This window comes from Panulirus ornatus, chromosome 22 (genome assembly GCF_036320965.1).
Source record: "Panulirus ornatus isolate Po-2019 chromosome 22, ASM3632096v1, whole genome shotgun sequence".
Classification (NCBI taxonomy): domain Eukaryota; kingdom Metazoa; phylum Arthropoda; class Malacostraca; order Decapoda; family Palinuridae; genus Panulirus; species Panulirus ornatus.
In genome coordinates this window covers 1,141,271-1,159,011 of record NC_092245.1, presented here as the reverse complement: position 1 = coordinate 1,159,011, position 17,741 = coordinate 1,141,271, and the positions used below count along the sequence as shown (strand labels likewise).

Here is a 17,741-nt window from a genome sequence, read left to right as displayed (position 1 = left end):
GATTTCAATTTCATCTCAGGGCGAAAAAATCTTCTTTGCGCTTATTTTCATCGACTGTGTAGAGCAAAGGAAAATTCCTCCCCCATCAGCTGTGTAAGAAAATAATTGAGTTCTCTTTCATCCCACGAGTGACAGCACACACACTGGTATATTGCAAGAGGTCATAATTGTGCCCGTGATCTAGTATATGCATTAAACCACAATAGAATTCTCATTCTTCTGTGATTTTATATCTGAATAAACATAATGTATGATCAAGAGCCACATACACAGTGGAGAGTCTTTGGTCATTAACGCCTGAAGGTGTTAAAGATTTCTTTCGGTTGGTGGATGTAACTTGACGTTGACGGCCTTAATGACCCTGGCAATTTATAGTTCTAAAGTCAATCTATCACCATGATCAAACACACACACACACACACACACACACACACACACACACAACATATCAAGACGTAAATCTTTATAATTTGATATTTATATATGTATATATATATATATATATATATATATATATATATATATATATATATATATATATATATATATATATATATATATATATATATATATATATATATATATATATATATGTGTGTGTGTGTGTGTGTGTGTGTGTGTGTGTGTGTGTGTGTGTGTTTGTGTATACGTATTTACTAAGGCATTTATCACTAACTCTCATGGTACAAGGTTCTCAGATAACATTACAATCACATGTTCTGGGTAATGATCAGAAAGAAATGTTCATGTGGCAATGAGGAGGAAACACCATTTATAAAGATTACATCACAGTTTAAGTCAAGAGATCAGTGAACAATATACAGACTTAAAGCTACGACGATGTCCTAATGTCAGCAATTATCACCAGGAGGCAAGAAAGAGGTTTGACGCACTAGTGACGAGTTCTTCACCTGTGGAATAATTGTTCACTAAGTAGATTGATAATCTGAGGTTGGTTGTCTACAGGAGATAATATCAAGGTAATACCAATATCAACAGTCCAATAGCCAAGCAAGGACAGATATCTACAGTACAAGGAAGCGCATTTGGTCATCACAACTAAAGTATATTTTTGAATCTCGTACTCGCACTATGGTCATACGGAGCCCTAAATCACTTCTAATAAAGCCAATGCTTCACAATAGGACACACGGAATTGCACGCTTCTTGAAGGTGGCTCTGACAGCGGTCTGGAAGACGTCATCACAGCCAGTCATCAGCTTGGCGGAACATTCCACGTAGCCGTACATGTTGAGCGAATGTGCCATCTTCTTGGCCTCAGTTTTCGTCACAGTGTGTTCAGGGGATGTTTCCCTGCGCAGGTCAGACTTGGTCCCTGAAAAGAAAATTGCGTTGAAACGATGACCAGACTTGATGATACTCTTACAGAAGGCGAGTATACAGAACCCACAACTAGTTACAAAAGAAAGACCTTCGTTCTGTAGAAGTACATGGGACAGACTAACGTGCAAAGAAAGATTGATACATGAGGTAGGGGAGAAAGAGTACGTCCTTATTCCCTGCATGTCGTAGAAGGCGACTAAAGGGGGCTTGTGCATGGGGCGAGAAACCCTTCCATTCTTGTATTTTGATTTCTAAAAGAGGAAACAGAAGAAGGGGTCAAGCGGGAAGTGCTTATCCTCTTCGAAAACTCATTTGGGGTGTCTGAATGTGTGTGGACGTAACCAAGAATAAAAGAGAGAAGAGACAGGTAATATGTTTTGGGAAAGAAACATGAAAGTTCTGGCTCTGAGTGAAACGAAGCTCAAGTGTAAAGGGGTAGAATTGTTTGGAAATGTCTTGGGAGTAAAGTCAGGAGATGGTGAGAGGACAAGATCTAAGAAAGGACTAGCATTACTCCTGAAGCAGAAGTTGTGGAAGTGTGTGATAGAGTGTAAGAAAGTAAATTCTTCCTAAATCTTGATGATACTCTCTCACGCTAACTCTCATTTGCCCTCTTTTTCAACCCTTGCAGCTTCCTCTTGACTTGCCACTTTCTCATATACATCTCCCAATCATTTGCACTTCTTCCTGGGAAGTATCGATCAAACACCATTCTTTTGTCTTTCACTAGCAGCTTTACTTATTCATCCCAGAACTCACTACTCTTTCTAATCTGCCCACCGTCACCTTTCTAATGCCACATGCATCTCTTTCACATGACATCACTGCTTCCCTATATACATCCCATTCCTCAACCACTCCCCTCGCGTCATTTGCTCTCGCCTTTTGCCATTCTACGCTCAGTCTCTCCTGGTACTTCATCGTACAAGTCTCCTTCGCAAGCTCACTTACTTTCACCATTCTCTTCTTTCCTCTTTTTTGAAAACACTTACAAATCTTCGCCTTTGCTTACACGAGATAGTGATCATATATCCCACCAACTGCCCCTCTCAGCACATTAACATCCAAAAGTCTCTCTATCACACGCCAGACAATTAACGCGTAATCTAATAATGCCCTTTGATCATCTCTCCTACTCTAATGCGTAACTGATATATATATACACATGTATATACATACGTCCACACACACAAATATACATACCTACACAGCTTTCCATGGTTTACCCCAGACGCTTCACATGCCTTGATTCAATCCACTGACAGCACGTCAACCCGGTATACCACATCGCTCCAATTCACTCTATTCTTTGCCCTCCTTTCACCCTCCTGCATGTTCAGGCCCCGATCACACAAAATCTTTTTCACTCCATCTTTCCACCTCCAATTTGGTCTCCCTCTTCTCCTCGTTCCCTCCACCTCCGACACATATATCCTCTTGGTCAATCTTTCCTCACTCATTCTCTCCATGTGCCCAAACCACTTCAAAACACCCTCTTCTGCTCTCTCAACCACGCTCTTTCTATTTCCACACATCTCTCTTACCCTTACGTTACTCACTCGATCGAACCACCTCACACCACACATTGTCCTCAAACATCTCATTTCCAGCACATCCATCCTCGTGCGCACAACTCTATCCATAGCCCACGCCTCGCAACCATACAACATTGTTGGAACCACTATTCCTTCAAACATACCCATTTTTGCTTTCCGAGATAATGTTCTCGACTTCCACACAGTCTTCAAGGCCCCCAGAATTTTCGCCCCCTCCCCCACCCTATGATCCACTTCCGCTTCCATGGTTCCATCCGCTGCCAGATCCACTCCCAGATATCTAAAACACTTCACTTCCTCCAGTTTTTCTCCATTCAAACTCACCTCCCAATTGACTTGACCCTCAACCCTACTGTACCTAATAACCTTGCTCTTATTCACATTTACTCTTAACTTTCTTCTTCCACACACTTTACCAAACTCAGTCACCAGCTTCTGTAGTTTCTCACATGAATCAGCCACCAGCGCTGTATCATCAGCGAACAACAACTGACTCACTTCCCAAGCTCTCTCATCCCCAACAGACTTCATACTTGCCCCTCATTCCAAAACTCTTGCATTTACCTCCCTAACAACCCCATCGATAAACAAATTAAACAACCATGGAGACATCACACACCCCTGCCGCAAACCTACATTCACTGAGAACCAATCACTTTCCTCTCTTCCTACACGTACACATGCCTTACATCCTCGATAAAAACTTTTCACTGCTTCTAACAACTTTCCTCCCACACCATATAATCTTAATACCTTCCACAGAGCATCTCTATCAACTCTATCGTATGCCTTCTCCAGATCCATAAATGCTACATACAAATCCATTTGCTTTTCTAAGTATTTCTCACATACATTCTTCAAAGCAAACACCTGATCCACACATCCTCTACCACTTCTGAAACCACACTGCTCTTCCCCAATCTGTACTCTGTACATGCCTTCACCCTCTCAATCAATACCCTCCCATATAATTTACCAGGAATACTCAACAAACTTATACCTCTGTAATTTGAGCACTCACTCTTATCCCCTTTGCCTTTGTACAATGGCACTATGCACGCATTCCGCCAATCCTCAGGCACCTCACCATGAGTCATACATACATTAAATAACCTTACCAACCAGTCAACAATACAGTCACCCCCTTTTTTAAATAAATTCCACTGCAATACCATCCAAACCTGCTGCCTTGCCGGCTTTCATCTTCCGCAAAGCTTTTACTACCTCTTCTCTGTTTACCAAATCATTTTCCCTAACCCTCTCACTTTGCACACCACCTCGACCAAAACACCCTATATCTGCCACTCTATCATCAAACACATTCAACAAACCTTCAAAATACTCACTCCATCTCCTTCTCACATCACCACTACTTGTTATCACCTCCCCATTTGCGCCCTTCACTGAAGTTCCCATTTGCTCCCTTGTCTTACGCACTTTATTTACTTCCTTCCAGAACATCTTTTTATTCTCCCTAAAATTTAATGATACTCTCTCACCCCAACTCTCATTTGCCCTTTTTTTCACCTCTTGCACCTTTCTCTTGACCTCCTGTCTCTTTCTTTTATACGTCTCCCACTCAATTGCATTTTTTCCCTGCAAAAATCGTCCAAATGCCTCTCTCTTCTCTTTCACTAATACTCTTACTTCTTCATCCCACCACTCACTACCCTTTTTAATCAACCCACCTCCCACTCTTCTCATGCCACAAGCATCTTTTGCGCAATCCATCACTGATTCCCTAAATACATCCCATTCCTCCCCCACTCCCCAAACTTCCATTGTTCTCACCTTTTTCTATTCTGTACTCAGTCTCTCCTGGAACTTCCTCACACAAGTCTCCTTCCCAAGCTCACTTACTCTCACCACCCTCTTCACCCCAACATTCACTCTTCTTTTCTGAAAACCCATACAAATCTTCACCTTAGCCTCCACAAGATAATGATCAGACATCCCTCCAGTTGCACCTCTCAGCACATTAACATCCAAAAGTCTCTCTTTCGCGCGCCTGTCTTTTATACATCTCCCACTCAATTGCATTTTTTCCCTGCAAAAATCGTATATATATATATATATATATATATATATATATATATATATATATATATATATATATATATATATATATATATATATATATATATACATATATATATATATATATATATATATATATATATATATATATATATATATATATATATATATATATATATATATATATATATATATATATATATATATATATATATATATATATATATATATATACATATATATATATATAGGGGGATAGGAGGAAAGAATACTTCCCACGCATTCCTCAATTGTCGTAGAAGGCGACTAAAGGGGACGGGAGCGGAGTGCTAGAAACCCTCCCCTCCTTGTATTTTAACTTTCTAAAAGAGGAAACAGAAGAAGGAGTCACGCGGTGAGTGCTCATCCTCCTCGAAGGCTCAGAATTTGGTGTCTAAATGTGTGTGGATGTAACCAAGATGAGAGAAAAGGAAAGATAGGTAGGATGTTTGAGGAAAGGAACCTGGATGTTTTGGCTCTGAGTGAAACGAAGCTACCAAGGGGTTTATAAAAAATTATATTTTATTATATTTTTTTTTTTTTTTTATTTTATTATATTTACATTTTTATAAATTTAAAAAAAAATTTATAATATATAATTTTATTAATTTTATTTTTATAATTTTTTTTATTATTGTTATTAATTTATAATATATTTTTATTAAAAACCAATAAAAATAACAAATAATATTTTTTTATTAATTAGATAATGTTATTTAAATCATTTTATAATAATAATTAAATTTTTTAATATTTTTTTTTATATAATATTTATTTTTATTTTTAATTTTTTCTTTATAATTAATAAATAAATTTTTTTTTTTTATATTTTTAATTCTTTTTAATTTTATAAATTTAAATTTTTTTTAATTTTTTTTTTTATAATTTTTATTTTAATATTTTTTTTTTATTTTTTATATTTTTTTTTTTTATATTAAATTAAAGGTAATTTCAATTTTTAAAATTTTTTTTTATTATTTTTTTTATTTTTATATTTTTATTTTTTTTTTTTTTTATTTTTTATTTTTTTTATTTATTTTAATAAAAATTTTTAAATTAATTGTTTAATTTTATATTTTTATTTAATTTTTTATATTTTATTTTTTTTTTTTATATTATTTTTTTTTATTTAATTTTTTGTTTTGTTTATAAATAGATAAAAAAAAATTTATTAAATTTTTTTTAATAATATTATTAATAATAATTTTTTTATAAAATTTTAAATTTTTTTTTTAATTTAAAATAATTTTAATTTTTATTTATAATTTATTATTTAATTTTTTTTTTTTTTTAAAAATTATAAAAAGTTATTATAAAAAAAAAAAAAAATATTATTAATAATTTTTTTTTTTTTTTTTTTTTTTAGTTTTTTTTTTTTTTTTTCAATAATTTTTAAAATTTTTTAATTAAAAAAATAAAATTATTTTTTAAAAATAAATTTTTAATATTATTTTTAATTAATAATATTTAAACAATTTTTTTTTTAATTTATAAATATATATTTAAATTTTTACTTTAATTTTTATTTTTAATTTTAATTTATTTTTTAAATGTTTTTTTTTTTAAATTATTTATTAATATATTTGTTATATTTTTTTAATTTTTTTTCTTTTAATTATTTTAATTATTTTTATATTTTTAATATTTATTATTAATTTTTTTAATTTTTTAATATAATTTTTTTTTAAATAAATTTTAATTTATATATATATATAAATTCAATTTATTTATTTTTTTTATTTTTTTTTTTAATTTTATTTATTTTCTTTTTATATTTATTTTTATTTTTATATTTTAAATTAATTTTTATTTTGTTTTTTTTTTTATAATTTATAAATAAAGATATTTTAAATTAAATAAATATATTTTATTTTTTATTATTAATTATAATTTTTTAATTATATAAATAAATTTTATTTTTTTTAATTTTAAATTTTTTTATTAATTTAAAGGGGGAAGGGTGGTTTGGGAATTCTCTTGGGAGTAAGTCAGTGGGTTGTGAGAGGACAAGAGCAAGGGTTGGAGTAGCATACTCTGAAACAGGAGTGGTGGAGTATGTGATAGAGTGTAAGAAAGTAAATCTCGAATGATAAGGGTTTAACTGAATTTTGAATGGAGAGAGGTGGGTGATTATTGGTGATAGCCCTGGGCATGAGAAGAAAGATCAAGAGAGGAAAGGGTGTTTTGGGAGCAGTGAATGAGTGTTTTAAAGTGGTTTTGATGCACGAGACGGGTTATAGTGATGGTTTGATTTGAATGCAAAGGGTGAGTAATGTGGCAGTTGGGGAATAATTGGTTATACATGGGGTGTTCGGTTGTAAATGGAAAGGTGAAAAAGCTTGTAGATTTATGTGCTGGAAAAGGGATTTTGATTGGGAATCCCTGGTTTTAAAAAGCGAGATATACATAAGTAAAACTTATGTAAGTAGGAGGATGGCCAGAGAGCGTTATTGGATTACGTGTTAATTGACAGGCGTGCGAAAGAGAGACTTTTGGATGTTAATGTGCTGAGAGGTGCAACTGGAGGGATGTCTGATCATTATCTTGTGGAGGCTAAGGTGAAGATCTGTATGGGTTTTCAGAAAAGAAGAGTGAATGTTGGGGTGAAGAGGGTGGTGAGAGTAAGTGAGCTTGAGAAGGAGACCTGTGTGAGGAAGTACCAGGAGAGACTGAGTACAGAATGGAAAAAGGTGAGAACAATGGAAGCAAGGGGAGTGGGGGAGGAATGGGATGTATTTAGGGAATCAGTGATGGATTGCGCAAAAGATGCTTGTGGCATGAGAAGAGTGGGAGGTGGGTTGATTAAAAAGGGTAGTGAGTGGTGGGATGAAGAAGTAAGAGTATTAGTGAAAGAGAAGAGAGAGGCATTTGGACGATTTTTGCAGGGAAAAAATGCAATTGAGTGGGAGATGTATAAAAGAAAGAGTCAGGAGGTCAAGAGAAAGGTGCAAGAGGTGAAAAAAAGGGCAAATGAGAGTTGGTGTGAGAGAGTATCATTAAATTTTAGGGAGAATAAAAAGATGTTCTGGAAGGAGGTAAATAAAGTGCGTAAGACAAGGGAGCAAATGGGAACTTCAGTGAAGGGCGCAAATGGGGAGGTGATAACAAGTAGTGGTGATGTGAGAAGATGGAGTGAGTATTTTGAAGGTTTGTTGAATGTGTTTGATGATAGAGTGGCAGATATAGGGTGTTTTGGTCGAGGTGGTGTGCAAAGTGAGAGGGTTAGGGAAAATGATTTGGTAAACAGAGAAGAGGTAGTGAAAGCTTTGCGGAAGATGAAAGCCGGCAAGGCAGCAGGTTTGGATGGTATTGCAGTGGAATTTATTAAAAAAGGGGGTGACTGTATTGTTGACTGGTTGGTAAGGTTATTTAATGTATGTATGACTCATGGTGAGGTGCCTGAGGATTGGCGGAATGCGTGCATACTGCCATTGTACAAAGGCAAAGGGGATAAGAGTGAGTGCTCAAATTACAGAGGTATAAGTTTGTTGAGTATTCCTGGTAAATTATATGGGAGGGTATTGATTGAGAGGGTGAAGGCATGTACAGAGCATCAGATTGGGGAAGAGCAGTGTGGTTTCAGAAGTGGTAGAGGATGTGTGGATCAGGTGTTTGCTTTGAAGAATGTATGTGAGAAATACTTAGAAAAGCAAATGGATTTGTATGTAGCATTTATGGATCTGGAGAAGGCATATGATAGAGTTGATAGAGATGCTCTGTGGAAGGTATTAAGAATATATGGTGTGGGAGGAAAGTTGTTAGAAGCAGTGAAAAGTTTTTATCGAGGATGTAAGGCATGTGTACGTGTAGGAAGAGAGGAAAGTGATTGGTTCTCAGTGAATGTAGGTTTGCGGCAGGGGTGTGTGATGTCTCCATGGTTGTTTAATTTGTTTATGGATGGGGTTGTTAGGGAGGTAAATGCAAGAGTTTTGGAAAGAGGGGCAAGTATGAAGTCTGTTGGGGATGAGAGAGCTTGGGAAGTGAGTCAGTTGTTGTTCGCTGATGATACAACGCTGGTGGCTGATTCATGTGAGAAACTGCAGAAGCTGGTGACTGAGTTTGGTAAAGTGTGTGGAAGGAGAAAGTTAAGAGTAAATGTGAATAAGAGCAAGGTTATTAGGTACAGTAGGGTTGAGGGTAAAGTAAATTGGGAGGTGAGTTTGAATGGAGAAAAACTGGAGGAAGTGAAGTGTTTTAGATATCTGGGAGTGGATCTGGCAGCGGATGGAACCATGGAAGCGGAAGTGGATCATAGGGTGGGGGAGGGGGCGAAAATTCTGGGGGCCTTGAAGAATGTGTGGAAGTCGAGAACATTATCTCGGAAAGCAAAAATGGGTATGTTTGAAGGAATAGTGGTTCCAACAATGTTGTATGGTTGCGAGGCGTGGGCTATGGATAGAGTTGTGCGCAGGAGGATGGATGTGCTGGAAATGAGATGTTTGAGGACAATGTGTGGTGTGAGGTGGTTTGATCGAGTGAGTAACGTAAGGGTAAGAGAGATGTGTGGAAATAAAAAGAGCGTGGTTGAGAGAGCAGAAGAGGGTGTTTTGAAGTGGTTTGGGCACATGGAGAGAATGAGTGAGGAAAGATTGACCAAGAGGATATATGTGTCCGAGGTGGAGGGAACGAGGAGAAGAGGGAGACCAAATTGGAGGTGGAAAGATGGAGTGAAAAAGATTTTGTGTGATCGGGGCCTGAACATGCAGGAGGGTGAAAGGAGGGCAAGGAATAGAGTGAATTGGAGCGATGTGGTATACCGGGGTTGACGTGCTGTCAGTGGATTGAATCAAGGCATGTGAAGCGTCTGGGGTAAACCATGGAAAGCTGTGTAGGTATGTATATTTGCGTGTGTGGATGTATGTATATACATGTGTATGGGGGGGGGTTGGGCCATTTCTTTCGTCTGTTTTCTTGCGCTACCTCGCAAACGCGGGAGACAGCGACAAAGTATAAAAAAAAAAAAAAAAAAAAAATATATATATATATATATATATATATATATATATATATATATATATATATATATATATATATATATATATATATATATATATATATTCTTTCTTTTTTTTTCTTTTACACTATCCGCCATTTCCCGCGTTAGCGAGGTAGCTTTAAGAACAGAGAACTGGGCCTTTGAGGGAATATCCTCACCTGGCCCCCTTCTCTGTTCCTTCTTTTGGAAAATCAAAGAAAAAAATAATGAGAGGGGAGGATTTCCAGCCCCCCGCTCCCTCCCCTTTTAGTCGCCTTTTACTACACGCATGGAATACGTGGGAAGTATTCTTTCTCCCCTATATATATATATATATATATATATATATATATATATATATATATATATATATATATATATATATATATATATATATATATATATATATATATTTATTAAAAAAGGTGGTGAATGTATTGTTGACTGGTTGGTAAGGTTATTTAATGTATGTATGACTCACGGTGAGGTGCCTGAGGATTGGCGGAATGCGTGCATAGTGCCATTGTACAAAGGCAAAGGGGATAAGAGTGAGTGCTCAAATTACAGAGGTATAAGTTTGTTGAGTTTTCCTGGTAAATTATATGGGAGGGTATTGATTGAGAGGGTGAAGGCATGTACAGAGCATCAGATTGGGGAAGAGCAGTGTGGTTTCAGAAGTGGTAGAGGATGTGTGGATCAGGTGTTTGCTTTGTAGAATGTATGTGAGAAATACTTAGAAAAGCAAATGGATTTGTATGTAGCATTTATGGATCTGGAGAAGGCATATGATAGAGTTGATAGAGATGCTCTGTGGAAGGTATTAAGAATATATGGTGTGGGAGGCAAGTTGTTAGAAGCAGTGAAAAGTTTTTATCGAGGATGTAAGGCATGTGTACGTGTAGGAAGAGAGGAAAGTGATTGGTTCTCAATGAATGTAGGTTTGCGGCAGGGGTGTGTGATGTCTTCATGGTTGTTTAATTTGTTTATGGATGGGGTTGTTAGGGAGGTGAATGCAAGAGTTTTGGAAAGATTGGCAAGTATGAAGTCTGTTGTGGATGAGAGAGCTTGGGAAGTGAGTCAGTTGTTGTTCGGTGATGATACAACGCTGGTGGCTGATTCATGTGAGAAACTGCAGAAGCTGGTGACTGAGTTTGGTAAAGTGTGTGAAAGAAGAAAGTTAAGAGTAAATGTGAATAAGAGCAAGGTTATTAGGTACAATAGGGTTGAGGGTCAAGTCAATTGGGAGGTGAGTTTGAATGGAGAAAAACTGGAGGAAGTGAAGTGTTTTAGATATATGGGAGTGGATCTGGCAGCGGATGGAACCATGGAAGCGGAAGTGGATTATAGGGTGGGGGAGGGGGCGAAAATTCCGGGAGCCTTGAAGAATGTGTGGAAGTCGAGAACATTATATCGAAAAGCAAAAATGGGTATGTTTGAAGGAATAGTGGTTCCAACAATGTTGTATGGTTGCGAGGCGTGGGCTATGGATAGAGTTGTGCGCAGGAGGATGGATGTGCTGGAAATGAGATGTTTGAGGACAATGTGTGGTGTGAGGTGGTTTGATCGAGTGAGTAACGTAAGGGTAAGAGAGATGTGTGGAAATAAAAAGAGCATGGTTGAGAGAGCAGAAGAGGGTGTTTTGAAGTGGTTTGGGCACATGGAGAGGATGAGTGAGGAAAGATTGACCAAGAGGATATGTGTCGGAGGTGGAGAGAACAAGGAGAAGAGGGAGACCAAATTGGAGGTGGAAAGATGGAGTGAAAAAGATTTTGTGTGATCGGGGCCTGAACATGCAGGAGGGTGAAAGGAGGGCAAGGAATAGAGTGAATTGGAGCGATGTGGTATACCGGGGTTGACGTGCTGTCAGTGGATTGAAGCAGGGCATGTGAAGCGTCTGGGGTAAACCATGGAAAGCTGTGTAGGTATGTATATTTGCGTGTGTGGACGTATGTATATACATGTGTATGGGGGGGGGGGTTGGGCCATTTCTTTCGTCTGTTTCCTTGCGCTACCTCGCAAACGCGGGAGACAGCGACAAAGTATAATAAAAAATAATAATTGAAGGAATAGTGGTTCCAACAATGTTGTATGGTTGCGAGGCGTGGGCTATGGATAGAATTGTGCGCAGGAGGATGGATGTGCTGGAAATGAGATGTTTGAGGACTATGTGTGGTGTGAGGTGGTTTGATCGAGTAAGTAACGTAAGGGTAAGAGAGATGTGTGGAAATAAAAAGAGCGTGGTTGAGAGAGCAGAAGAGGGTGTTTTGAAATGGTTTGGGCACATGGAGAGAATGAGTGAGGAAAGATTGACCAAAAGGATATATGTGTCGGAGGTGGAGGGAACGAGGAGAAGAGGGAGACCAAATTGGAGGTGGAAAGATGGAGTGAAAAAGATTTTGTGTGATCGGGGCCTGAACATGCAGGAGGGTGAAAGGAGGGCAAGGAATAGAGTGAATTGGAGCGATGTGGTATACTGGGGTTGATGTGCTGTCAGTGGATTGAATCAGGGCATGTGAAGCGTCTGGGGTAAACCATGGAAAGCTGTGTAGGTATGTATATTTGCGTGTGTGGACGTATGTATATACATGTGTATGGGGGTGGGTTGGGCCATTTCTTTCGTCTGTTTTCTTGCGCTACCTCGCAAACGCGGGAGACAGCGACAAAGGAAAAAAAAAAAAAAAGAAAATATATATATATATATATATATATATATATATATATATATATATATATATATATATATATATATATATATATATATATTTCTATTTCTTTTTCCTTTTCCATTATACTTAATCGCTTTCCACTGCGTTAGCGAGGCAGCGTAAGGAAACAGACGAAATAGCCCAACCCACCCACATGCACATGTGTATACATAAGCGCCCTCACACGTACATATACATACCTATAGATTCAACGTATACATACAAATACATACACAGACACAAACATATACATATATACACATGTATATATTCATACTTGCTCCCTTCATCCATTCTCGTGCCACCCCGCTACACATGAAATAGCATGTATATCTTTTTACACCAGGTATTCCCAATCACCATTGTTATTTCTGCATAAAATTCCACAAGTTCATCACCATTTTCATTCGCAACACTGAATACTGAATGTACCCCAATTGTACCCTCAACTGCAACATTACTCACCTTCGCATCTATATCACCCATCACTGATATCGGGTTTCGTCCATCAAAACTGCTGACACACTCACTCAACTGCTCCTAAAACACTTGCGTCTCATGATTTTTCTTCTCATGATCAGGTGCATATGCAGCAATAATCACCCATCTCTCTCCATTCACTTTCAGTTTTACCCACATCAATCCAGTATTTACTCCATTATACCTTATCACACACTCCCACAATTCCTGCTTTAGGAGTAGTACTACTCCTTTCACTCTTGTCTTCTCACCGAACCCTGCCTTTACTCCCAAGACGTTTCCTAACCATTCTTCCCCTTTATCCGTGAGCTTGGTTTCACTCAAAATCAGGCATCCACATCTCTTTTCTCAAACATACTTTCTTTTTTTCAGATAGCCATTTTCACCATATTTCAGAGCTTACCCAAGGAGCTTTCGTCCTCCTTCGGGCATCATCACAGAAATGGAATCTTGATACCACTGAATATGATACAGGCAGAGTGAGGAAAAACTAAAATTATAGAGACAGCTGTGTACTCCATGACGGGTAGGGAAGGCTGAAGGGGCTGCAGGATGTCTAATCTCACGTGCGAGACCAGCCACCCTGGGTCCCTATCTGCTATCCTGTTTGACGGCTGGAGGGACCAAATAATCTCAAGCTTCTGACTTGACTCTCTTGCTGGTTGTTGAGTTAGGGAGAAATGTTACTTTATATAAACTGCGTCTTTTATTCAAAGAATGCTGTGGCTGCTGTGATGTTTAAGAATTTTCGTGGTGTCCATCAAATGCTGTCGTTTAAGAGTCGTACTTTGATCCCTTTCCGGTACTTGGCCTCACATAGGGTGGAACGCTTGTCCACGAGTTCGTTGATTGAGATTATCGAAACCTTTAAAATGATTTTGAATACTTGTTTTAAATCACCCCTTCATCGCTTTTCTAAATACATTTAATTGATTTAATCGGCTCTCATAAATTTGTTTCTCAAGCAGGGGATCATCTTGGAAGTTCGCCTCTATACTCTTTTCGTTCTTTCTACGTCTTTCCTCAAGTAGAGCGAACAGCATTCGAGATGGGGACGCACCAATGAGTTGTAAAGAGCGAGGATAATTTCAGTAGACTTAGATTCGAAAGCCCTACCCATGATTCCAAGAGTTTTTTTTCGATATTAAACTGCTTATGTGCACTGCTTACTTGGCTTTAGGTCGTTAGAGATTATTTCATCCAAGTCCTCTTCCTCATTTAACCTTTAAGGCTCAACAGAATTTTATTGTAATTAGCACCTTGAGTTTTACTACCGGTATGCAAAACTTTGCATATATCATTTCTGAAATGAATTCGCCATCTGTTGACCCAATCCGTCATTCTTTTATGTCAGTTTGAAGAAATAGATTTATTTCCAAACTTATCAATATCCAAGAATTTAGTTACCCTACAATGCAGCATATTTTCAATATCATTAATACAAATGAAAATGAGAAACGCTTCTAAGAATGATCTCTGTGGCACACTATTTGTTACGTCTAAACATTCAAAAGCTTGACAGTTAATCACTACTCGTTGTTCACAGACAGTCAGACAATTTCTAACTGTCGAAGTTCAACAAAATATGTACCATGTACTCAACTTATCCATGCAACTTTTGATATGGAACTCAGTCGAATGCTGATTGAAAATCTAAATACATGACATTAGCTGCTTTGCTCTCATCATGCGTGGCGATTATTTCGTAAAAGAAATCAAGTACATTTATCTGTCGAGCGATTTCGTCGTCGAAAATCATGCTGGGAAATGCTTATTAAGTGGCGGTTCTCTAAATGGTTTAAGAGTCTTATTAACGAATGATGGCATCCTTTAGTTTACCAACTACAGACATTAAGCTAATTGGACGATAATTTCTGGGCAATTATCAATTATCTTTTATGAATATCAGTTTAATACCGGCAACTTTCCATTCCGATGAAACATTTCCCGTAGCATCTGACCTATTGAAAAGAGTAAACAAGGTTTTTAACTATTTCATTTTTCGCCTCTGCCAGCGTTCGTCCTTAAAACTGATCTGGACCTGCCCTTTTATCAACTTTTATTCCATTTATCGCCCATAGCACATCTTCATCTTTTATTTCATTATGTTGCAAAATGGTTTCCCCTTTTAGCTGTAGCGACGAGCATCTTGCAGGAAAGCAACGAGTGGTAGTGACACACCAATCTGGTAAGGGTCATGGGCAGTAACGACATGCTGTGATCGCTCTGTGAAGACAGTGTGTTGCCATCGTGAACAGTGCACTGGTGGAGTCCCTGCCAGTTTGAGCATATACAGATGGCAGACATGTGAATATCATCTTCCCAGCTTTCCAAGAACTTTTTTCATGTGGGATGCATCTTCCTGGGTGTCTAGTACCACCAGTACCTCCGTATCGTCAAAACTAAAGACAACTTTAGAGTGGGTGTTTATGAGAGAGAGAGAGAGAGAGAGAGAGAGAGAGAGAGAGAGAGAGAGAGAGAGAGAGAGAGAGAGAGAGAGAGAGAGAGAGAGAGAGAGAGAGAGAGAGAGAGAGAGAGAGAGAGAGAGAGAGAGAGAGAGAGAGAGAGAGAGAGAGAGAGAGAGAGAGAGAGAGAGAGAGAGAGAGAGATATCATTGGCAGAGAAGACAAAACTGGTGCCTGATTCTTTCTGGGAAGGTAAGAGATACGTTTACATGACACCTCCTCTCAGTGTCCTTCAACAGCTTAACATTCTCTCCTGCATGAACTATTCACTGGTTCATCTTTGAGTCGTGCTTGTGCCTTGGGGACGTTGGCGTCTCTTAGAAATACAGCCAGAGTGGCTTTCCAGGCAGAACCTTTCAGAAATGATCGATAGCTGAATCACTTCACGCGTACAACATACTTGATGACTTGGTATAAAGTCACCCGCACCTGGTTGTTGACACACCGTCTCCTTTATTGAATCTTGTCTGTCATCTGTCAATCAAGACCTAAATGACATCAGTATTCATTGTCATGTTCTGTAAGAATCTCAGAATCATCTTCAAGATAAATTCTGACGGATCATCGATGGTTATGGAAATAGATTCATTCTGTGATTGATCATTGCCATCTTATCAGGGATTCATACCGTGTCCTCTCTCCTGTCTGAGTCATGATAAGGTTAATATCTTCCTCATGGACCTGACTTTTTTCGTTTTTCTCTTGAGCCCAACACCATTAAGCAATGCAGGGGTTACTTACCACAGAAAGTTTATGCAACCTGAGATCAATGTCAAGTGCTCCCAGTACTGAGAGTTATCAGCTAAAGAGAATCTCTGAACAACATATCAAACTTTTTCTGATGGTACTAATTTTTTGCATATCTGTAAATATTTGTGTTTGCAGCTTTTTTCTTCCTGAGCATCCCAGAAGCCATCACTTTTGCTGCTCTGTATAAGACGTTCTGCAGAACTAGCCATCTTTAGTCAATTAGTCCCTTGCTTTGCTGTATGCTAATCCTCCACACCTTGTGTGGCAATCTGCCTCGTCGCAGTATTGATCAGTGCCTTAGGCACAGTTTCAAGGTCAAACGAGAGCACTGACACAATCTTCTCTACGTCCTAGGCATCCTTTGCTAGCCTGGAACTACCCAGCTCTTCGTGATCCACCGCTACTGATAGAGTAGCGCACATCACGCGATTAATCCTGCCGTACACATGAACCACCACAACCATCATTTCCTCAGCTCCGTAACATTGGTCTTTCAGAGACAAAAATGATCGTGTTTTGGTCTTCTATGGCGAGGTGTACCCGACAATCCTCTGTTTTTGGGCCGCTGTGCTGTAAACTTTCTTTTACAGGAGACTATGCGCCGATAATGGCCACGGGAGCTTGATGAATTATGAAAAAGATGAAAAACAATTACGTGCGAGAAAGAAAAAGTCTGGTGGAGTAAAGTTCAGGAGAAAATGGGATGGTAGGTCTCACCGACAAGAACTGCGGGTGTATTCTGGCCACACTCGCGTATGATCTCGGGCATCCACATCGTTTTGACGTTGGCGAATGAGTTCCGACTCACCACACTGAAGCACACCAGGAAGACGCTCGTCTGTGGAAGAAGAAAGAAAAAGAACGTACTGAAAACTTGTCAAACAAGGGAGAAATTAGATCATTGCATGACTTTATATGAAAACAACTTGGGATATCACACATTGGATTAGCCTTTGCGATGCAATAAAGTCAAATGCGCTAAATCTGAAAACCTTTCTCTCTTTCTTTCACATCTGATCGCCGTTAGCCGCGTTAGCGAGGTACCGCTAGGAACAGATGAAGAAAGGTTACATCCGCTCGCATTCATTCTTGAGCTGTCATGTGTACTGCACCGAAACCACAGCTCCCAATCCACAATCAGGCCCCACAGAACTTTCGATGATTTACACCGGACACTTTATCCCCTGAATCTGAAAATACGTGTGATGAATGTTGCTGACATACAGCAACATTTATCACACAAACAGACATGAATATATAGATACACGCACAAACTCCATGTCCTGCACTGAGGGAAGAGTTAAACTGTTTTCCGTCTATTTGTAAAAGATAGAGCCATAATCCACGATACATTCTTTAAAGATTTCTGCATGTTAGTTTAGGTGGCCCG

The 17,741-nt window shown here is 38.2% G+C and overlaps 1 protein-coding gene across 1 annotated transcript in view; it reads right to left on the bottom strand.

Annotated features, from left to right (window-relative positions):
- Nucleotides 1–749: 749 nt before the first annotated feature.
- Nucleotides 750–17,741, bottom strand: part of LOC139756468 (ras-like GTP-binding protein RhoL) — a 203,156-nt gene continuing 186,164 nt past the window's right edge. Inside the window, exons 4-5 of the mRNA XM_071675921.1 lie at nt 17,069–17,189; nt 750–1,336 (exon numbers count right to left, since the gene is read on the bottom strand). Of these exons, the coding sequence (XP_071532022.1) occupies nt 1,137–1,336; nt 17,069–17,189 (321 nt within the window). The 3' untranslated portion in view covers nt 750–1,136. The remainder of the gene's footprint in view (nt 1,337–17,068; nt 17,190–17,741) is intronic.